Consider the following 24,259-nt stretch of genomic DNA (forward strand, 5'->3'; position numbering starts at 1 on the left):
CTTTGTTAAAACTTGTTCGATTTCATTTGCAATACATTTTTCACATTTGTCTGACATATAGCCTACAATGTTTATTTATTTATTTATTTATTTATTACAAAGGTGCCCTAACATGAAGAACTAACTTCACAATTTACAAGGACACACTAACAATTATACCATTATTTAATTAACAAAGTAAAACTTATAAGTAGGTACCTACCTATATCTACGATAAGCAGAAGATAAAAAAAAAACAATAACAATCAAACTTATCAAACTAAACCAAAACTAACACTGTATATTAAGGGCGTGAATTACAAAAAACAAAAAACAAATGTGAAAATAAAGGAAAACAAATCAAAAATTAAATTAAATTTATAGAAAAACCCTAATTGCTTGATTTCGAAACGAATTAAGTGATAACGCAAAGATGTCAACGTGCGAAAAATAATTATTGTAATGTCTATGTAAAAGAGATATTGGGGAATTGTTACCTAAGTTTGTATTAAATCTAGGCACGTAAAATAATGAAGGAGTTCTTGTTATAACGACTCTGGCATTGAAGGATAGTTTTTCCAACAGTAAAGGACAGTCAATCCTACTATTAATAATATTATGCAAAAATATAGCACTGGAGATAATTCTTCTAACAGATAACTTCAGTATACGGTAGAAATTAAGACTAGCTTCATACGAATGAGTTAGTAAGTTACGGTTAAATCTAAAATTTAAATGGAAAACAAACTTTTTTTGTGTTCTCTCGATTCTGTCTATATATTTATGATACTGAGGACTCCATATCACACCGCCATAGTCAAGCGATTTGTGATCCTGAAATTCCTTGCTAACTCTTAATATAAAACCTAAATTTTTATAAGCTTTTTTTACTATATTCTCAATGTGGATATCAAAACTTAATTTTACATCTATAGTTATTCCAAGATCCCTAATCTGCTCTACTTTTTTTATTTTTACACCATTGAATGTGTAGTCAAAGTTTATATCATTTATCCATTTATGTTAAATGCTTTTCGCTATTATTATGGTTACCAAACAAAACTAACACTCCCTGCTAGTATAATAAAAATGCAAATGGAATTCCGGACCACACGAAAAGCTACACAGTGCAACGGTTTGGTTTTTAGATACCTTCGGACGTATCATTTCTTAAATCACATTAACCAAAAATGATTTCTTTTCATTTCGGGGTTGATCGATTGCATTGCATTCCCCAACCACCATTTCCGAGAACTGACCCACCCCAACAACGCCCCCCACCCCCCCAACCTCTAACATCCCGACCGTACAGAGAGGGTCCATCATCAGATACCCTTCGAATTTGTATCGCTCTCTGGACCACGTCACTGGAACGCATGTTTACTTTCGGTTCTCCATGATCTGCTTTTAGTCGTCCGCTATGCATCGTGGGGGACTGTGTAAAAGCGTCTCCTCCCCGCACGCACGGTCGGTTGCATGACAAACGCGTCGATACGGCGTCGTCGTCTGGTCTGGGACCGAAAATCGAAGCTGGATTCATACGGAGTGGAGTGTGTTCTTTGTGCGGCGTCTTTAGTCGAAGCAGGTCCCTATATACGTATTTTTGTGCAAAAAAAACTGCTTTTCGAAGATTTTTCTGCTAAAAAAATTTTTCCGCGAGTTTGAAATTGATGTATTTTTCAGAGCTTTTTTTTTGCAAAATTGACGATCGAAATTTTATTTAGCAAATTTTGCTTAAATGTTTATCGAGTTTTTCTTTGCTAAAGTGATGATGGTCCCTTAATAATCAATCGTTTTTGCAGATTTTTTGAAAAGAAATTTTTTCACTGAGCACGCGGGTTTAAACTTGGTTTCTTTTGCTAAATTGACCATCGATGGGTTTTCACCACCGGGGAAGAGCATTTCATGCAAATAGCAAAGTGTTCCGGCTTTTCGCAAAAGTTTTCTTTAATTTTTTTACTGAAGGGGGGAAACATTGTGGAGGCTACTTTTTGTTTAGCAAATTTTACTTATTTTCCAGTTTTTTTTTTGCTAAAAATCATGATCCATCGTTTTGTTTTTTGCTAATTTTCATTTACCAAATTTTGCTTAATTGTTTCTCAAATTTCTTTGCTAAAGTGATGATAATCTATAGTTTATTTCGTACGTTTTATGAATGTGGTATAGTTCGCTGATTTTCCTCAAAAGAAAATTTCTGGCTAAGCAAAAAAATTACGCGGGCTTAAACTTAATTTTTCTTGCTAAAGTGAGAATCGATCGTTTTTTTAACTAGGGAAAATTGACAAATGTTACTGATTGTTCGCTGATTGTCTTTTTTTTGCTAAACTTTTTCACAGAGAAAGAATATTTAAAACAGTTCCAATTTTTAATTAATAAACTTTGCTGATGCTTCGCTAGAATTTTAATGGTTTCAGCTTTTTTGCTAAAATGAAGATTAAGAAAAGTTATTAATGCTCTTGTTTTTATAGCAATGGGATAGAGCGTTCCATTCCTATTTGTCCCACAAAATGTCTTCAATTATTTTTGTTGCTAAAATGATCGGTTTTTTAGTTATGGAATAGTGACAAATTTGATTGTTCGCAAAAAAATATTTAAATGTTGCAGTTTTTTTTTTTGCTAAAGTGATGAGTAATCAAAACAATTACTGCTAATGTTTGTTTAGCAAAAGAAAATTTCTGGCTAAGCAAAAAAATTACTCGGGTTTAAACTTAATTCTTCTTGCTAAAGTGAGAATCGATCGTTTTTTTAACTAGGGAAAATTGACAAATTTTGCTGATTGTTCGCCGATTGCCTTTTTTTTGCTAAACTTTTTCACAAAGAAAGAATATTTAAAACAGTTCCAATTTTTAATTAATAAACTTTGCTGATGCTTCGCTAGAATTTTAATGGTTTCAGCTTTTTTGCTAAAATGAAGATTAAGAAAAGTTATTAATGCTCTTGTTGGCAAAAAAATATTTAATTGTTGCATTTTTTTTTGCTAAAGTGATGAGTAATCAAAACAATTACTGCTAATGTTTGTTTAGCAAATTTTGCTTATTAATTTATCGGGGTTGCTTTTGGTTAAGTACTGATTGTGCTTATTTATTTATCAGATTTATTTTGCTAAAGTGCGTGTTGCCATTATTTCTTTTGGCGTAGTTATGGAATTTTTGCAAAAAAATTCTTTTTCTGTTAATTATTGTTATTTCTTTCTGCTAAATACGGGAAAAACTGTTAATGCTATATTCACATGTGCAAATGTTTCTTATTTATTACTTACAATTTTACCGTTCTTATTGGACTTTCTATTGACTACTATTATTTTATTATCAGCTTAAAAATCATTTACTCGAATTCCTTAGAAACGGGCAGCGTTATTTTTAGCAATCGGATGCTATCGAGTGGGACCAAAAGCACGGCGAGTTGTATCCACCGTTTGCTTTACTAAAATCAAAGAAAAAATGACAAGTTGATAAATTTTTAATAACAAATATATAAAACGGTAATAGTTCTGGATATTTACTATATCTTATTATATTTGTGACGAATTAATTTTATAAATGTTGTAATATTTTTCCCAGCTTTGATTTTGGGACGCCACTTGAGTGTACAAGCACGAGCAGTCCCGCCGTTACACTCTTGAACTGCAGCCGCATTCCAGATAATCCATATTGGGAGCTATCAATCATCCGTTTTTCCGACGTGCTCTAAAATAGATTTCAATTATTTTATGTGAGCGCCGCAGCAATTATAAGCTCTCAAAAAAAAAAAACGTCTGTATATTATATCTGGAAAACAATAACAGTTTTGTAATTTTCAGTTAACTACTTGGCGCCGGTCGTACATATGTCGTAAACACGAGCAATCTGTTAAAACGCTTCAACAAGCGGTTAACAATGAGACATTTTTTTATGGCCTTCGCGTGCCATTTTCATTAACAGCGGGTTGGCCAAAAGACTTTCTATAATTAAAAAAAAAAAACAATTTTTAGCACTTTTATTAGGTTTGGGTTTGATTGTTCATATACAGGGTGTTTTATAATTTTTGGGTCCATTTTAAAAAGCAAATTTCATGTACATACGACATGTACGTCTTAACTTTTGAAATACGCGGATGTGATATTTTCAAGATTAAAATATATATTTTTTTAATATTTGTAATACCACTTTAGATATTTTAATGCAATTTGGCAGACTTTAAGTAGTATACTACAATTTTTGGACGGGCATATGGAATTTCACCGGTCTATTTTGGCAGAGATTGATGGTACGCCAATGATTACTCCGCAAATAAAAAATATTCTTCTATCATCAAGTTTTTTCCAATCCGATGTGCGGTTATCGCATAAAAAAATAAAAATTTCTTCTCTGCATGGTTAAAACGATATTGTCTCTCCGTTTTAATAAAATACTTCACAATTAAATTAGAATCGATAATCTACGTCGAAGAGATCTGGGGACATTCCTTATTTTTCCCGAGACATCTTTATAATAAAATACATATTTCTCTAACTCAATATTTGATATTTTGTGACATTCCCTGTTTTTCCCCTGTGGTCTCCAAAAAAAAACTACTTGGACACATATGTGAAACCTTTAGGCGCCAAAGTACTAAGACTTCCTCCATACAATTCTAACGGAACTCTACGAAAAAAAAAATAGATAAAATAAACAAAAACAAGGTATAACTCGAAACGACTTAACTTTTAGAATGAGCATTAACAATGCACAGATATTCACCAGTTCTAGGTGTAAGATTATCCAGTTTTCCCACACGAGTGTTTGCATGAATCATTAAATTGTTCTTATTGAATTAAATTAATTAATATTATTAAATTAGTTTAAAGGGAATTTAATTAAATAAATTAAACTAACGAAATAAGTAATTAATTTGAATTTGGAATTGTATTAACTTAAATTTATAAATTTCATTTAGTTAAATGGAATTTCAAATTAAATTACATAATTAAACTAATTTTCAGTGGATGGAAACCTGCCAAGTTTCTATATACTTTTTTTTCGCAGTCACTGTAAAAAATATCCAAATAGCGCATACATTTAAACGAAAATGCATCATCCACTTTGATGATATTTATTAATAATAATAATATTAATGGACGGAAACATCAAGTTACTTACCTACCTTTTTATTCGAAAATTTCATTTAGACTGCGAAAAATGTGTTTGTTTATAATGACTATAGAATATGAAATGGTAGTGGTGGGGCTAAATTTGAGGTATTACTCAATAAACATGCAGTTTCGGTTAGTTTTGGTTAGTTAATTGGAAAACTCTCGACAGAAGCTCAAAATTGACCAAAGCTTACGGAGGAACAAGCAATGTGACATAATTTGTGTAATAGCGATTCAAATAAACCTGTAGATTGTATATCATATTATTGTAGATGTTTAGTTGTTTAATTTTAGTTATTGTTCATGTTTTATTTTGAAATATTTTGTTACATTTGAGATAAAAACTTTAGAAACCCAATATGAGAGATATTGCCAAGACTACAGTTTTTTCCTTAGTAGAATAAAAAGGATAGATTTTCCTTTAGTTTTAAATAAATAATTAAATAATATTTTATCCGCGTTTAATTTAAAACGTTTTCACGTTTAAAAAACAATTTCCATTAGAAATTAATATTAAATACCCTACCTGCTGAAGGGAGGTGGGGGAGAGCTAACTTTGTCAACGACGCTCTCGAGACAGATTTTTTTTTACTCTGCCCGCTTTCACACTTTCATAAACGCGCGCTGATCGAAAACACAATCGGATTCGGCGGAAGCTTCGAGGGAGACATTTTACTTTCTACGCGCCGCCGTCGGCGCGTTTGCTACGCTAATGGCTGTCACGAATTTTTCCGTTTTCGGAAACACATAATTTAAGGCGACAGAAAAATTTTTTTTTTCTTTCAATGAATAGAAAGTTCGGACATCTAAGGAAAAACTGTACACTTGGCAACGTCACGCATATACAGGGTGTTTTCTAATTCATTTTAAGAACGAATCTTCGTATAAACAAGTTTTTTATTTTTTTTTAATATCTGCAATACCACTTTATAAATTTCACCTGTATATTTTGACAAATATTTCTCTTAAAATAAAAATGGTTCTTACAATCTGCAATGATTTCCAAAGAAATTTAATTTCTTGATTAAATCGAATGTACGGTTGTTAAAAAAATAAAAACTTCTTCTCTGCAAGGTCGTGACAATACCGCTAATATGACAGCATGCAGAGAAATTAGTTTTTTTAACTTTTTTTTGTAAAAATAAAATATCTGTCTGAACAAAAATATTTAGTTTTTAGTTACCAACAAAGTGAACGGCCCTCAGTCTCCGGCAAAAAGAGGGTGCTAAGAATCCCCGGAGTCAAAAATAAATTTAACATAGGATCATGGAATGTGCAAAGCCTGTTCGAGGCTGGAAAACTCGCAAACACCATCAAAGAAATGCGAAGACTAAACCTAGCACTGTTAGGAATATGCGAAACAAGGTGGCCTTCCTCTGGACGTTGCATTACTGACGACGCAGTATTTTACCATTCTGGCAACGAAGATCAATATCACAGACACGGAGTTGGCATTATCGTGAATAAAAACCTAAGCAAGGGTGTAACAGATTTTATACCATACAATGATAGAACAATGCTACTAAAAATTGAAGCAAAACCAATAAATATCAATATAATTCAAGTATATGCCCCCACCCTAGACAAATCCGAAGAAGAAATTGAATCCTTCTATGAGGACATCAAACAGCTCCTAAAGTACACGAAGCCGCATGATCTGAACATTATCCAAGGAGATTTTAATGCCAAAGTGGGCAAAGGAGAAGTGATCAGGGGAGTGGTTGGTCCTTGGGGTCTGGGAGAAAGGAACATTAGAGGAGACAGACTAATAAAATTCTGTTAAGAAGAACATTTTAAAATCATGAATACTTGGTTCTCCCTACCTCCGAGAAGATTGTATACCTGGAGGGCACCGCAGGATAGACCTGGAAATATTGTACGGAATCAAATCGATTTTGTCCTCGTTAACAAGAGGTTCAGCACAACCGTCTCAAGAGCGCAGACGTACCCGGGCGCCGACGTGCCATCCGATCATTGTCTTCTAACGATAAGCATAAAGCTAAAACTAGCTTTGTGCAAGGTCAACAAAGGTCAAATAAGAAAATTAGACACCTCGAAATTACAGCAGGAGGAGATAAAGTCTGATCTTAGGAACAAACTAAACCAAAAATTGGAACATATAAAAGGCCAAACAGATCAACAACCACTGGAAGTATGGGAAACAGTTGAAACTACCATAAAGAACGTCACAATTGAATGTCTGGGATATGAAAAAAGACGCAGCAAAAAGAAATGGATAACTGACGAGATCCTACAACTAATGGACAAACGCAGACAGCACAAGAACACTAATCATGATGAATACAAGAGGCTAAACTCACTAATAAGATCCGATATTAGAAAGGCTAAAAGGAAATGGCTGGAGGGGGAGTGTAAGGAAATTGAATACTTGCAACAAATACACAATACGAGTGAAGAACACAAAAAGATGAAAGAAGCATCTGGAATGTATAAAAAACGACCTCCAGGAATATATACCGATGACACAAACAAATTCATAATAGAAGCAAATGAAAAGAAACAGCTGTGGGAAGAATATATCACAGATTTATTTGCCGATGATTCTCGTGAAGGCCTAAAAGACAACCAGTTCAGCGAATCATTATCAGGGCCACCTATATTGAGGGAAGAAATAAAGAAAGTGGTTATGGAAGCAAAAGATCATAAGGCTACAGGACCAGATGGTATACCAGGGGAGGTTTTGAAACTGATTGATAACGACAATATCGACGTCTTGCTCAAAATATTCAATTATATCTACAATACAGGACACTTTCCCCGAAGCTGGTTAAGATCAACTTTTATACCCCTACCCAAGAACAGCAACGCCTGAAAGTGCAAAGATCATAGACTCATAAGTCTGATGAACCGCTCCTTAAAAATTTTCCTCAAAATAATACACAGGAGAATACAGCACAGATGCGAGAAAATTATCGGCCCTAGCCAGTTTGGATTCAAATCAGGTATGGGAACACGTGAGGCGCTTTTCGGACTCCAAGTCTTAATACAAAACTGTCTAGATGTTAATAAGGACATATTTCTATGTTTCGTCGACTATGAAAAAGCTTTCGATCGTGTACAGCATTCAAAACTCATGCAGATTTTGAGAAAAACCGATGTCGACGACAAGGACATAAGGTGTATCGAGAGATTGTACTGGGGTCAAACAGCTAATATTACCATACAAAACATTATTACTGAAGATATTGATATCCGGAGAGGAGTTAGACAGGGATGCGTCCTGTCTCCATTGCTTTTTAATTTATACTCCGAAGCAATATTCGACGAAGCTTTTGAAGAACAAGAGTTGGGAGTGAAAGTGAACGGAATACCAATTTCGAATATCCGATATGCGGATGACACTGTCCTCATTGCCAATGATGTTGAGGAATTACAGAGAATGTGTACTAGGTTATGTGGCAGCAGCAACGAATACGGGATAAACATTAACGCCGACAAAACCAAATTTATGATAATCAGTAGGAAAAAACCAATGTATACAGATGCCACAATTCAGATAGAAAACCGAAATATAGAACGAGTAACACAGTTCAAATACTTAGGATGTTGGCTGCATGCAGGATGGAACTCGGAAAAAGAGATTAGGTGCAGAACAGAGATGGCACGTGCGGCATTCATGAGATATGAAAAAATCCTTAGAAATCGAGACCTGCACCTGTCTCTTCGAGTCCGATATGCAAAATGCTATGTTTGGTCGGTACTTTTGTACGGAGTGGAGGCATGGACTGTGAATGCAAAAATGATCAACAGAGTGGAAGCCTTCGAAATGTGGACCTACCGACGTCTTCTGAGAGTCCCGTGGACGGACAGAGTAACTAACGACGAAGTACTAAGAAGAGTTCATAAGAACAGAGAACTACTTACAGCCGTAAAACGCAGGAAAACGGCCTACCTCGGACACATTTTTAGACATGATAGGTATCAGCTGTTACAACTCATATTAGAGGGTAAAATGGATGACAAGAGAGGAATAGGAAGGAAACAGATGTCATGGGCAAGGAACATTAGACAATGGACAGGTCTAAAAACAATTGGGGAACTTGTCAACGCGGCAAGAGATAGAAACCAATTTCAGCGTGTGGTCGCCAACATCCATTAAGTGGATAGGCAGAGTGATGATGATGAGTTACCAACTAGTGTCTTTCAGAAAAAAATATTAGAAGACTGTCCTTTTAACTTTTACAATTTTTGTGAAATAACGTAACATCCGAACAAGATAAATAATTGACGATTGTTATTTTAAAAAAATGCCACTTACTAGTAATACTTTTTAACAAAACTGTCTATTAATAAATTAATGAGAACGTTTTTGAAGATAAAGTATAACATGGAAACTAGACAAATTGTTAAATATGTCCCCTCCTCTTTGAAGGAAAGTGTTATAGGTGAACCAGAAATATAGTGTTTTTACAACAGTGATTAACTTTGCCTACTGTTTATTGCTCCAAAACCGCAGCCCATTTTAGAACACCCTGCCGAGCAGATCTTTTACCCATAACCATTCCGGGACCTTCATATAAGTATGTTTTCAGTTTTTTTTCTTGAAACATGTACATACAATTATTACGAAGTAACAATATATTACGTTCTATGTCACTAACACTAAAGTGAGCATGCACGAACTAAAATATATTCCTAAGTACATATGATCCTTCTAGCAATATTGGCAAATCATCTAAAATCCGGGGATAATTATGGCCATTTAACTTTCTGACAGGGAAAATTTCCAATTAAGTAATTTCCAACCATTCCAGCAAAAAAACATTTACTGTTTGTTACTGATGTTTAAATTATACAACTGCGCGGGGGTTTTCATCGGTCCAAATATGGTTATTGTGACAATCAACAATTTCTGGAAAAGTTTGCTTCATCTGTAAATAGGCAAACAAGACAAAGACGTGCGAGATATTCAGATTTTGTTGCTAGTAGTATTGATTTGATTGATTGATTTTTTTGTCTCGGTGGTTACTCCTCAATTTGATCGAAAATAGAGTATTCCCTTGCGCGCATTTCAAAACTGGCCGGGAGTTTCGGAATATAAATCGCACTGTCACGTTTCGGCGATAATATTATGTCCATGCGGTTCTGAAATTACACCCGTCAAGCCTATCTGCAGTCCAAACGCCATTTACGGGACCATAATTACGGACAATAACAACTTCGGTTCTCCTTTTACGTTTACGTTTACAATACGAAAGTTTTGCTAGCGATAGATGCGATTTTTCCAACAACAAATAAACCCACGAGTGATTACAGAGCCGCCATTGCCCGCGATTTTTCAACTTCTTCCGGATTATTTTTGGATGCGGAATTCAAAACGGCCCTCGTACCTAGTTTTTAAGCAAAGCTATACTTATTCAGTAGAAGTTCTAAAGAATTGTCGAACTTAAATTGTCTTTTCTTTGGAAATTCCACGATCCATTTGTATTTCCATTAAATTATTGCCTACCACTTGCAACAAACAAATAATTTCTAAAAAAGACAATAAAAGTTCTACAATCCTTAATTGTTTGTATTGAATCGTTGACCTTTAAAACAAATATGTAACATCTAAAATAAACAATGGAAGTTCGACAATCACTTAGTATTTGTACTGAATCGGTGTCTACTACCTTCAAGCAAACATGCAACCGAATCATTGCCTACCATGTTCAAGCACACATATAACGGTTGAAAAAGGCAATGGAAGTTCGCTAACCGCTTAGTATTTCTACTGAATCTACTAATGGATAATGGAAGTTAAACATTAATTTCGTATTTCTACCGAATCTTCGTCTACCACCTTCAAGCAAATATATAACATCTAGAATAAACAATAGAAGTTCGACAATAACTTAATATTTATACTGAATTATTTTCTACCACTTTCTAGCAAACATATCTAAAAAAGACAATAGAAATTCGACAATCCTTTAGTATTTCTACTAAATCATTTTCTACCATCTTCAACAAATATATAACATCTAAAATAAACAATAGAAGTTCGACGATAACTTAATATTTATATTGAATTATTTTCTGCAACTTTGTAGCAAACATATCTAAAAAAGACAATAGAAATTCGACAATCCTTTAGTATTTCTACTAAATCATTTTCTACCACCTTCAAACAAATATATAACATCTAAAATAAACAATAAAAGTTCGACAATAAGTTAATATTTATACTGAATTATTTTCTACAACTTTCTATCAAACATATCTAAAAAAGACAATAGAAATTCGACAATCCTTTAGTATTTCTACTAAATCATTTTCTACCATCTTCAACAAATATATAACATCTAAAATAAATAATAGAAGTTCGACAATAACTTAATATTTATATTGAATTATTTTCTGCAACTTTCTAACAAACATATCTAAAAAAGACAATAGAAATTCGACAATCCTTCAGTATTTCTACTAAATAATTTTCTGCCACCTTCAAACAAATATATAACATCTAAAATAAACAATAAAAGTTCGACAATAACTTAATATTTATACTGAATTATTTTCTACAACTTTCTAGCAAACATATCTAAAAAAGACAATAGAAATTCGACAATCCTTTAGTATTTCCACTAAATCATTTTCTACCATCTTCAAACAAATATATAACATCTAAAATAAACAATAGAAGTTCGATAATAACTTAATATTTATATTGAATTATTTTCTGCAACTTTCTAGCAAACATATCTAAAAAAGACAATAGAAATTCGACGATCCCTTAGTATTTCTACTGAATCATTGTCTACTACTTTCAGAGGCCACGAGGAGCCGAAGTTGGCAAGTTAACCAAAGAGGAAGCCCACATTCTCTTCCAATGTGGTCCCGATTTACCACTTGTCCAAAAATCTCTCAACATGTTCGTTCGATCCATCAAAGACAAACATAATCACGAAACCGGACATCAAATCTTATTCGATAAAACAAAAATTCTTGCATGTGCCCAATTTTTTTACCAACGAAAAATCCGAGAATCCACAGAAGTGTATAAGTAACCAAATAATCTTAAAAGCGACCCAGGTCTTTCAACAATATGGGAATTTTCATCCGAAACGATAATATATAAGTAAAACGTAGATAGTAGATAGTATATTGATAGTGATAGTGGATAATTTTAGTTAAACTCTGAAGAAGCAAACAGGATGATTGGCGAAACGTCAGCAATTTCGGTTTATTGATAAACAACTGAAGTAAGACGCATTACGAAAATTTCTAAATAGTATACCAATTTTTAGTTTTTCCGTACTTCAACAAAATTTGACATTTTCACTTTTAGAATCAGATTCAAAAAAATATTAAATGAGATTTGTTACTTTGACACAATATAGATGAGTAGATGAGTGGATTTCATTGGAGAATGATGATAACTGTTTTTATAAGGATCTCTTCTCTCTCTCCCTCCCCCTTCCGCCCCTCTTAATCTCTCCATCTCTCTCCCCTCCCTCTCTCTCACTCCACCGTCTCTCTCTCTCTCTCTCTCTCTCTCTCTCTCTCTCTCTCTCTCTCTCTCTCTCTCTCTCTCTCTCTCTCTCTCTCTCTCTCTCTCCACCGTCTCACTCTTTCTCCACCGTCTCACTCTCTCTCCACCGTCTCACTCTCTCTCCACCGTCTCACTCTCTCTCCACCGTCTCACTCTCTCTCCACCGTCTCACTCTCTCTCTCTCTCTCTCTCTCTCTCTTTCCGTGAACCATTTAGCATTAGAATATAGATTCGTTATTTGATCAATGTCTTCGAAGTTTTAAATTGTGGGTAGCATTTCACTCGTCCGTCAGCTTCCATATCGTTCGCAATTGCGAAAAAATTAAACGCCCGTCTATTTTATCTTCAATTGTTACGCAACGGTTCCTCTTGAACAAACCGGTAACGCGAAACGACCTTGGTTGAGATATTTACTTTATCCTTTAGATGGTACGCCTTTCTATATCGTGTCCGGAATCCTCTCAACAAATACTAATTGAAATCCGTCGCCGTTTGCCGCGATTCAATAATATTTTTCCTACGTTAAACGTAGTTCCTCACTACAATTGTTTTTGCACTCTTGAATTCAGCTTTACTATAAAATAGATAAAGATAATTACAGCAATATTGCAGCAGAACATATAATTAAATATGTAAATATTTTGTGTTAGTGCGTTAGGTATAAAATAAATAAATATCCAACAGTTTAGTCACGAGCGGTGCTAGTGTCTAAAAAAACATATGATCAGAACCAAGGAAATATGTAAATATTTTTATTTACATTTCATTTTAATTTCCAAGTAGAAATTAATTATGTATAACTACAATATTAACGACACTTTAGTCACGAGCGGGGCGAGTGTTTAAAAATATATATATATGATCAGAACTAATTAAAAATTTAAATATTTTTATTTACATTTCATTTTAATTTTCAATTTTTCATTATTTCAGTAATGATTAAATTAATTATAATGAGTCTAAAAATATGTATGATCAGAACTAATTAAATATGTAAAAATCTTTATTTACACGTCATTTTAATTTTGATTTTTTTATTAGTTCATTAAGTATAAATTAATTATATATAAATACAATTTAGTCGCGAGCGCAGCGAGAGTCTGAAACTATATATGACCTGAAATAATTTAATATCTAAATGTTTATATTTGTATTTATTTATTATTATTATTATTAATATTTCGCAATTTTTCATTATTTCATTGAGTGTAAATTAATTATATATCCAACATTTAGTCACGAGCGGAGCCAGAGTCTAAAAATATATATGTTCACAACTAGTTAAGTATGTAAATATTTTTATTTACATTTCATTTTATTTATCAATTTGGGGAGAATTAGAACACAAGTCAAAATAGTGTAAGTGGGAGGTTAATTTTGATAATATATTAAAGAAAAAAATGACAGAACTCCCTCGGCACGTACTACATGCGCAATCCCCGTATTTCTGGATAAGATGAGTTAACCTCACGAAAGCGTTAAACCCGACTCTGAACCGAAACGTTATCGGCGAGTTAGGCAATATGGCAGCCAAACGTCCGTGACGACCGAGTAAAAAAGTCGTATTTTCCCCGTCGATTAAAAAAAGTAAACATAGCGACCCGGCCTGCCAGCGTTGTGGGATCTACCCGCGTCACGCTCAATTAATTGCCGTTTTTATCGGCAATTGTTTCGGTGAGGTCGTTTAAGCAACAAAAATCTTCACGGCGCAGGCGACAAACGCCTACTTACATACTTACCCACTAACCGGCCCACGGCATACTATAAAGTTCGTTTTGGTTAGTCAGGTGATCCCGTCTCGTAGCATTTCAATACGATCAATCGGAAACGGTCGGGAGACATCGGTCGTCGTCGGCTTCAACCGCCGTTTACGCTTATTTTTTTATTTTTCAAAATCGGGAAAATTCTTGATAACAAGTAACAATCTCTCGTCACTTTTTCATCTCTACAAAGCCGAGTTTTCACAAAAACTAACGCGGCTATGAAACAAACTTTTGAATCTTGATTCCGACTTGAAATTTGATTTTGTATAATTTAGGCTACCCGATTGTCACCAATAAAAGAATTAATAAATGAAAACCTCGGTTGTTTTAAACATTATTTTTTATTTTATTTCTGAAAAATGAGCACTATCATTACTACGAAATCCCGTTTTGCACCGTAAACTCCGCTTAGAAGTCAATGGTAAATTTTGAATTTTAAATATCTCGCTCATTTTTAATTTAGAGAAATCGAAATTGTGAGCTTGATATTTGGGGGGGTCAGGGATGGTACATTGTGATTTGGAAATTTCCTAACCCCTCCAGAGGGTAAAATATAGGGAAACAATGGATTTTCTCTATGGAAAGTCGATAATTTATCGATATTTTCAAAAAATAACATTCGATTCGCATTTCTCGCCCGCAAAAACAAAAATACAGGAAGAAGGGTAAATATTGGAAAATTTAAAATGGATCGCAAAGTATTAAAAATCTGGATATGACATTAATTAATTAAAATATAAGTAAAAATAGGGTGTTTCGTTAGAAAAAAATTTAAACCAAGTAGATAATGAAATTTACTCTTTCATTGACTCAATCTGTACAATTAAGGACTCCAATAATAATAATAATAATAATAATAATAATAATAATAATAATAATAATAGACTTTAGACTTTATTTATTTATGGCAAGTCACATCTGTGAATGAAAATGATTTAACACAATACCCAACACATTCTAATAACAACATGGAGAGCAACATAATTATCAGATAGACAAACACCAAACATTGAAACAAAAATTAGGTAAAAAAAAAGTAAATAAATAAATTCCCAGTTAGTATTATGGAGACACTCGTGACGCAAGACGGATGTACTCATCTGCAGTATAGAATGCGTTCTCCGATAGAAATTGTTTTATTACCTTACAGAATTTAGTGAATGGCAGATCCTTGACAACGGTTGGTAGAACATTGTAGTAATTAATGTACAATTTATTTAACTCGGATGTGCACAGCCTAGAATGGCCTTGGACAACAACAAGCAAGTCTTGACATGATAGGAATGAGTGACTTGTTTAAGTATCTAATTAGAAACAATTGACTTGACAGTTTGTGGCAAAGGTTTTCAACGTGATCTTTCCAAGAAAGAGTACGATCGATCTGGACTCCAAGTACCTTAACCGGAGCATTGTTTAAATTGTGCACCATGCTACAAGAAGAATAAGAACCATCCACGCGCTCTGGTCTTATTGGTCACACTATCAATACTAAGTTCATATGGGTTCCTGAAGAATTGTATCATCCGCGTAGAGCGTAGTTTTACATGGTATGTGGGAAGGCAAATCGTTGATGTAAACTATGAACAGCAGGGGCCCGAGCACCTAGCCCTGCGGCACTCCAAACGATACCGGCAAGCTAGAACTACTGAATCTTCCATTCACTTCGACACACTGAAGTCTACCGCTAAGGTAAGAGCGCAATATTCTGTGAGGCATGCCCCTGATGCCATACCACTCGAGCTTCTGCATGAGCACTCCATGATCTACACAATCAAAAGCCTTCGTGAGATCACAAAAGGCGGCCTCCGCTATTTTAGACATCACATATTCCCTCAACACAGTTTTAAAGTTATTGAAATTATCACAATTTTTCATGGTATTTTTTTCGGAGATATCCTTATACAAAATAGAATTTATCATTTGGAGAGCAATATCTATCTACTGAACTAACTAAACTATCCACGCTTTTAAAATATTTTACTTTATCACAGATGTAATCAGGTAATAATTTATGTCTTAACTTATACATAAATAATTCCTTGTTTAACCGTCACGACATTAACAACATTTGACATTAGGTTTACAGGAGTGTACTTGTTAAGATCGATGTTAATGCTCTATTCTGAATTACTTGAAACTCATTCATCTTATAGTTCGGTAAGTTGTACAGGAGTGTGGAGCAAAATTTGAGATGAGGTACATACTATATTAACAGTACCAAAATTTTGTTTTTCCCAAAAATACAAAATTTAGACCTGTTAATATTAAGTTTGTGTTTACATAACCATTCATATATTCGAACTGACGTGGCTTTTACTTGATGAAAATCCATTTATCAAAATTTTTGATAAAGGCACGGTGTAAAAATCTGAACTTTTAGTTCTTATTTATATTCATATATTCGCTTCGACTCGCTGTTAATACTACGCTTCATCTGATCCACCTTTTGTTTCTCAAAAAAGAAGCGCGACTCTCTGTCATTACTAATAAGCGAGATAGTCGGTAAAACCGTCGAAAAATGAAACTCAATTTCGCTCCATTGTCTCGCGAGCAAAGTGCCCCCCTTCCCCCCCGTGGGAAGCTAAAGGCGGGGTACGACGATTCGTTAAATCAAATACGGGGTCAAAGACAACGACCTGAAACGTTCACGTATTGCGGGTTTCCTTCTTACCATTTTAAATGCCGTTTCCCATGAAGTCACGATCCATATCTCCATTCGTTAAACCGTAACCCCCCCTTGCTTCACCCCGCTAGTTTAATGTACGATGATTGCGGGGTCGGTGAAGAAAATACACCGATCTCTATCGTCGGTGTGGTTGCGCGTGCAAAATTTCGCAATGTAATAATAAAAAAATATTAATTTTTTTTTTCGCTGATTTTGTCAAAAAGTGTAGTCAAGAAGCCAAATTACCTATACTTATTTTAGTATTAATTAATAATACATACCTAAACCTAATAGTTTTAATTTAATAATTTATTATTTTTTTTAAATAACTATAAATTATCGACTTTTTATCGAGAAAATCCATTATTTTCTAACCCCCTGGACCCCCTTCCGTGTCAAATTTCGGTTGGATCGAAAAATATCAAGCTCGATCCAAAATCTTAATGAGTCTGGTCATGATTTTTCATTTTTTGTGAGATTTTTGAGTATCATTCGATAGAGGAAATACCAAGTTATGTAATATAGAAATTTCAATTTCTCAACATTGTAAATAAGCGAGATATTAAACAATAGAAATCGAATTTCGATTTTTGAGCGGAAATTTTGCATAAGGACGAGAAATCCGAATCCTACATTATTTTTTGAAAACGTTGATAGGCTATAGACATTTTATCCAGAAAACCCGTTTTCACCTATATTTTGCCAGAAAATTTCCAATTAAATACCTGACCTGACCCCACAAATCGCCTACCTTTGTGCCATATTTTAACCGGATCCAAAATTTTCATGAGCGCGCTTAGTCGTGATTTTTGTAAAAATTTTATGTTTATGTACCAATCAAAAAATCTACAAAAATTACCAGTTGTACATTAAAGTTCATTTTTTTTTAACCACGGCCGTCAATAAAAATCGGTGGTTAATTATTTAATCTCGTTTACAGCACCACTGAAATTCCCTATTATTATCTATTATTTATATCGACTGTTGTACGAAACCAATTAAGTTGCCTCGTAACGGTGCCGATTGAAATTTTGACTGACATCGGCGCGCGAGAACGTTCGTTTATTTTCGAATAGCGACGATAAACAACTGCCCCGGATTTTACTTTCCAATTAGTCGCGTCCATCAAAACCGTATATACGAGGTGTGTTCAAAATGTAAAGTGACTTGGGGGCTTCGATATTTTTTTTGTAATGTTGGTACACATGTCCACAACATATGTTCATAGTTTCAATCAGTTTGCACGGTTATTTTTTTATTGTGGGACAGAAGCGTTAGATGTGTTTTGTGCGCTTGGCGATTTTGTGCTGTCAAAAATGTGGAACAAAGAAATAAAGTTGCAAATTTCGCAATGTAACAATAAAAAAAGATTAAATTTTAATTTTTTTCGCAGGAAGTTTGTTCAAGAAGCCAAATTACCGATACTTATTTTAGTATTAATGTTAGTACTGCCTTTTAGTTTTTTCTTCTTCCTTTGGACGCCTTGATTGTAAGGGTTGAGTCAATGAAAAAGCAAATTTCATTATCTCCTTGGTTTAAATTCTTTTCTAACTGAACACCCGATTTTTATATATATTTTTAACACCTTTGAAAATTATTTTTTATTAATAATAATACATACTTGCACCTAATAGTTTTTGCAATTTTTTTTAACTTGCCCAATATTTATCCTTCTATTCTTCTAGTATTTTTTGAAAATATCTATAAATTATGGCCTTTTTATCGAGAAAATCCATTATTTCCTATGTTTTACCCCCTGGAGGGGTTAGGAAATTTACAGTTATATATCATTTTTTGAGAGTACAACCCCTTCGTGTCAAATTTCGCAAAATCAATCTCAATACAAAAATTTTCATGAGTCTGGTAGTAATTTTTCTTGCTCCGGGAAAGTTGAAATTTTTCTTGAAGATACAGTTGTCCCAATGGAAGAACCTATAATCCCCAAGACCGAAAAAAGCCCGTTAAGTTCCATCAAATGTGAAGGTTTTGCTTACTGCTTGCGCGTGGCGCAGTACATCAAGAGTTCTTACCAGAAGGTCGTACGGGCAATAAAGGGTATTACCTTGTTATTTTGAAGGGGACAACATTAATGTTGATAAATGAATAAATACTTTTCGATAAAACTTAAACATCGCCTTACTTTTTGAACACACCTCGTATAGATATATATACGACATGAAATTACGCTCATCGGAGTAAAACATAATGGCTCGGCATATGATGAGAAAACAAATAACGCAATTACCACTCCAAATGCGTGAACGTTCGTTTCGACATTCGACGAATAAATTGACCACGCTAGAGACGCATTCTCCGTCATATACAGGGTGTCCCGTACTGCCAGATTTTCAGTAACTCGGCCGAGATAAAATGCTGCAAAATATTTTTGAGGTGCCGCCCAATTATCCTCATATTAGTGACACTGAGAGTGAAAACTTATTCGTTAGACGCTGGTGGTGAGGGAAATAAATATCGATAACTACAAAACGGTAAAATTTATTTCAATTTTAATTAAAATTTTACGGTTTCTGGGGGGATTGAGGCAGACTATACAATTTTAAAGAAATAAAATGTATATTTAAATAAAACTTAAAAAATACAATTTTAAAAAATTGTAGGTTTGCAAAGTGGCAATTCTGAAAAGTGGCACAACTAGTGGCGATGGCCAAATCAAAAGCGAAACTTTTAAAGTATACAAAAAATTTCTAACACCACCTATCACCTACCTTATAAATGAATCTTTTGAAACAATCCCATATATAAATCCGGAAATAAAAAGTTAGTCTCCAAACAGTATTAGTAAAATAATAGACAAAAATTTTAAAAATAGGTTAATGAAATTTTTGAAAAAATTGAATATTTTGTGTGAAAATCAATTTGGATTTCAGGATGGACTTTCAACAGAGGATGTCTTAGTCAAACTTATAACAAATATAAGCAAATCATGGAGAAAAAGTACCGTGCGTTTTTGTTGATTTGGCTTAGGCGTTTGATACGGTTGATCATCACAAATTAATTGAAATCTTGGAGAGGGCAGAAAGTTGAAGTAGGAAATGTGGTTAGTAAAGAAGCAAATGTAGAGTTTGGCGTTCCCCAAGGGACAGTTTTGGCCCCGGTATTGTTCGTACTTTATTTTAATAATTTATTTAACATAAAATCTGTTGGAGAATCAATATGCTTTGCAGACGACTTTGCCATAATCTACAGAGATAAATCCTGGCAAGCACTTAAAAAGCAGAACATGACCTACAGCATACATTTAAATGGTTGACTAGCCATCTCTTTACCGTCAATTACGAAAAGACTAATTTTGTGCCTTTTGGATGTTATTCCGACTCTCTCCCAGACTTTCAAGAACTGAATATCAAAATAAATGCGAATTATTATTTATCAATTAATCGTAATTATTTTACTCCCGCTTCTACTAATAATCTTTTGTTTTATTTTTTTAACGTTTATTTTTTTTGGTTTTGTATTTACGGGAATTAGTATGAATAGCGTTATATTGTAGTCGTGATATTGTGGCTGATATTGGTTGATAAATAAACTGATTGTTATATTATGTATTATTATTATTATGGTTGGTTGCTTTCATATGGTATTACTCATACCCTGTATAATATTTATAACCATTACCAAGAACGAACTGAGGTAAATAAAAAATTTCATAATTCAATTGTAGTAGTGCTAATTTTTCGCCAAACTGACAAGAAAGGGCTGACGTTTCATTCGACTCTCATTATGCTGCCGATTGCGTGGCTTCTTCCGCAATTACCAGTAAAATAATCTCTTGTTGCGTAAGGCTATAATTACGGCTTGTTTATTCACTAAACTGTGCAAAAAACACGTGCTTTGCAATTTGTTCAATTAGCCGTTTGAGATGAGAGCGATTAGAGATGATCGCGTGACATACGTCATTCCCTTTTTCGCCTTTTCATAACCGACGGTAATTATTACGTTTTTGGGACAAACTGTGCGAAAAATAATAAAAAGAGAGGGCATGAATTCGGGTTTGACGCGAAAGATTCACGAACCGTTCAAATACATTCCCTAGCAAAATATCCAGCTTCGTAAGTCGAACTCGAATTTATCATTTGCATTTAAACTCGGAACTATTGACTCAATTAAAGCCGTCATTTCAAGCTTTAAGTCAAATTCTGCTGGTGTTGATTGTGTACCTGCTAGAATGCTTACGTTACACTTATTATTAATTGCTCTTCGGAAGTAGGCTATTTTCCTGGTAATTGCTTTGATCACACCATTGGCAAAAAATAACAATCAGAGCCAGTTCTCTGACCTTCGTCCAATTTCGTAAAGGTTTTAGTACTATTAGTCTACATTTACACATAACGATCACATTATTACTTCTTTAGATAATGGTCTTGCGACGGCACTTATATCTTTCGATTACTCTAAAGCCTTTTTCATGTTTCATGTGGTGTGCCGCAAGGTTCTGTGAAAACTGTGAATTGTAATTAAAGCTTTGCTGTTATATTTGATTGTAGACTTAGATTCGTGGAATATGTATCTTTGTTGGTGAAAAAGTCTTATTTGGTTTTGTCCCCTTTATACAGGCATAGAAGTGTCCTTAATTTCATAGATTCCTCTGTGCCCGGTGAGCGGCCCTCTTGCTTTGATCCATGGTCGAGGTCACAGGCAACATTACCGGTACGGTGACAGACCACCTGTGTTAAATTTGACACTTGTTTGCGTATTCGAATCGCGCTCATTTTGCATAAATCGCAATCGAAAGACGTTCTCAAGGACGTTCTAGTTCACGGTCTGCGAGCGCCAATAATATATTAATTATTTTTGTCGGTGCATTATAAAAACGCGGTTTCGTAAGCATGTTTACGTGTCTGGCCGGTATTGCCAGTTCGTTGCACATTCGCACGCTTGTATTGTTGGCTGCCGTTCGCGTCTACGAAGCCACGTCTTCTTCTTTACTTCTATTGGCCACTTCAGCTAGGATCATTTTGCCAAAAGCAACCGATAACGAGATTTTATTATTTTTTTATTGTTATTCTGTTACTACCGGAGCTGAAAAGATATATAAAAATTCCTATTGATTACACACAAATTTATTATGCATTTAATTTGTTGAAATATTGCTACTACTCGTTTTAGGTTATACTCTGTACGCCATAACATACATACATACATAAAAACATACATACAGAAAACGTAAATATAAAAATAGGTGGGTGGTCGAAAGGGTATTTGTTGTAAAAGGTATTAAAAACTAACCAACGAAAAATCCGAGAGTATATAGAAATCTATAAGCAACATAACAATCTTAACCGCGACTCAAGTCTTTACCTGCCACCAATATGGTCATACAAGATGGTGTTTATGTCCCTCATTTAGCTCAGCCCCCTCAAACAATATAAAAGCAGGTACGGAGTAAAATGCAAGCCAGTTTCAGTCAAGCTCTGAAGAAGCCAACAGGAAGTATAACAGAAGCCTGTGGAAGTTTCTTTGAAAAATTAAATGGATTATATTTAAATTCTTTCAAATCTGAGTGGATTAATCCCCGAGAAACACCTGTCTCTTCATATACTCTAGCAATAGAGGAATCTGGATGTGCTTCATAGAATTCTAATATGTTTGCTTTATTTTTAGCACTTAATAGGATAGCGTTTTCCCCAACTTTCTTTGCCAGCCTCGGATATATGTTTTGTATTTTGTATATGCACTTGTATTATTCAGAAATTAGGAAGCATATCATTCTTTTCACGGATACTAAATTCACGAAAAACCATTTTGACAATGACTTGCACAATAGTTCAACCATCAACGTTGTTTACTGATATGTCAAACATTAAAATATTTATATTTATCAGTCACGGCACTCTTTGAAAGTATATAAAAATTTCCTATTTTTTCCGATTAAACGCATATATAATATACCTGACGCGTGAGGCTCAAAACCGCAAAATCTAGACTGTGCTGCCACCTCTCGATGAGTGGCGAATAATCTAAATCTGGTTCGACATCCACGGAATAGGACGAAATGGATTATATGGATTGGCCCTACGTCCTATGTGGTATCTATCGAAATTGAAACTTCACTGACCTTTCCTGACAGCAGCAGTCCGAGCCGGTCAGTCCTGGTTAAATTCTGCACCGCGTATGCTTCGCCCGCGTGCATGATCTGCGCGAAATCCGGGCCCCCATCCTTTTGAACTGAAGACGGGCCAGCTTGAAAGGTTCGAACAACGTGTGGTACACTTCCTCTAATTCGGGATCGAACGTGACCGGTCTGAGCTGGTACAGGATGTGGAAAACCTGCGCCATGTTGATCAGCATGAAGGCGAAGTTCCACGTGAACACGTCCGGGGCACAGATGATGTTCCACGCCTACGTGGAGAACAGCATCAGGCCTGGAAAAGGGTCAAACAGTCGATCACAGTTATTTTGGAAACGGTAACTAACCCAGTATCAACCAGCAGTGCATGAACAGGACTCCCTTCTTGGAACACGTCGACGAATACGCCAACACGAAGCACACGTTCGCCAGCTGGAACAGGGTATGCTGGGGGGTCTTCCAGTAGTCGCACCATGGCCACCAAGTGCCTATAAGTTCATTTCGTAAAGTTTATGGGCGCCGATTTGGATCGTGATTGAGCATGCGATCAAATCCTACCGAAAAAATCTTAGGCATATGGAATCCGGAACGAAAGCTTTACAATCAAAAAAGCAATTTACTATCTCACCAACTCTGGCTAAAGTCTACCGCAAAATGAATACTTTCAAGTTTAAAATATCCTATGGCGTATGACAACTTAAAATGAGTCGATTAACTAAACAAAATTATCTAGTTTTGGTTAGTTTTGGATACGGGTGCGGCTTGAAAAACGCGCCCATTGCGACATACGCGTCGGAATGCCGTTCCCGCGTTTAACCGTGAAGATTTAAATGAAAATTGAAATGAACGACGGCAATATAATTATATAAAGGCAAGATTGACGCGTTTTACGGCCAACCTCCGTCATGTTCCGCGTAGTAATTTAAAAGAAACGATCTCCGCATTGAAAATACGACGAAATCATAACCTACAAATAGACGGAGAGATGACATTTCGAGGAGATTTAGTCGCGATGCCCTTGGCAGGTGGTCAACAGATATAGAATCGCCATCATTATCTAGTTGCTTTTAAAACTTATGAGAACAGAGATTATTAGGATGCACAGTCTAAAATTATTTTAAAGTATTCAACTTTATTATTGTTATTTATTATCTGTAAA

The 24,259-nt window shown here is 34.6% G+C and overlaps 4 protein-coding genes across 9 annotated transcripts in view; 3 read left to right on the forward strand and 1 right to left on the reverse strand.

Moving 5' to 3' along the window:
* Positions 1 to 6,872, forward strand: part of LOC132697173 (uncharacterized) — a 43,657-nt gene extending 36,785 nt beyond the window's left edge. Inside the window, exon 4 of the mRNA XM_060662467.1 lies at positions 6,655 to 6,872. Within this exon, the coding sequence (XP_060518450.1) occupies positions 6,655 to 6,872 (218 nt within the window). The remainder of the gene's footprint in view (positions 1 to 6,654) is intronic.
* Positions 1 to 24,259, forward strand: part of LOC132696717 (storkhead-box protein 2) — a 71,321-nt gene that overhangs the window by 27,306 nt on the left and 19,756 nt on the right. The window contains exon 1 of one of the 3 annotated variants that reach the window (XM_060661706.1): positions 1,403 to 1,564. The exons of the other annotated variants lie outside the window; for them this stretch is intronic. The gene's annotated coding sequence lies outside the window, so the exon portion shown is untranslated. Of the gene's footprint in view, positions 1 to 1,402; positions 1,565 to 24,259 lie in introns of those variants that run through there. 3 annotated transcript variants of the gene reach the window in all.
* LOC132696719 (uncharacterized) overlaps positions 1 to 24,259 on the reverse strand; it is a 31,067-nt gene that overhangs the window by 4,821 nt on the left and 1,987 nt on the right. For 2 of the 4 annotated variants that reach the window (XM_060661709.1, XM_060661710.1), the window contains 2 exons: positions 23,448 to 23,588; positions 21,179 to 23,395 (listed from right to left, as the gene is read on the reverse strand). In XM_060661709.1, the coding sequence (XP_060517692.1) occupies positions 23,373 to 23,395; positions 23,448 to 23,588 (164 nt within the window). In that variant the 3' untranslated portion in view covers positions 21,179 to 23,372. Of the gene's footprint in view, positions 1 to 3,609; positions 3,666 to 21,178; positions 23,396 to 23,447; positions 23,589 to 24,259 lie in introns of those variants that run through there. The other 2 variants (XR_009618070.1, XR_009618069.1) reach the window with 2 other exon arrangements.
* On the forward strand, positions 6,891 to 7,922 carry LOC132697174 (uncharacterized). Its single transcript, XM_060662468.1, has one exon. It carries the CDS (start codon positions 6,891 to 6,893, stop codon positions 7,920 to 7,922), a length of 1,032 nt encoding a protein of 343 aa, XP_060518451.1.

The sequence above is a fragment of the Cylas formicarius genome, unplaced genomic scaffold (assembly GCF_029955315.1).
Source record: "Cylas formicarius isolate icCylForm1 unplaced genomic scaffold, icCylForm1.1 PGA_scaffold_1__22_contigs__length_36826433, whole genome shotgun sequence".
NCBI lineage: Eukaryota > Metazoa > Arthropoda > Insecta > Coleoptera > Brentidae > Cylas > Cylas formicarius.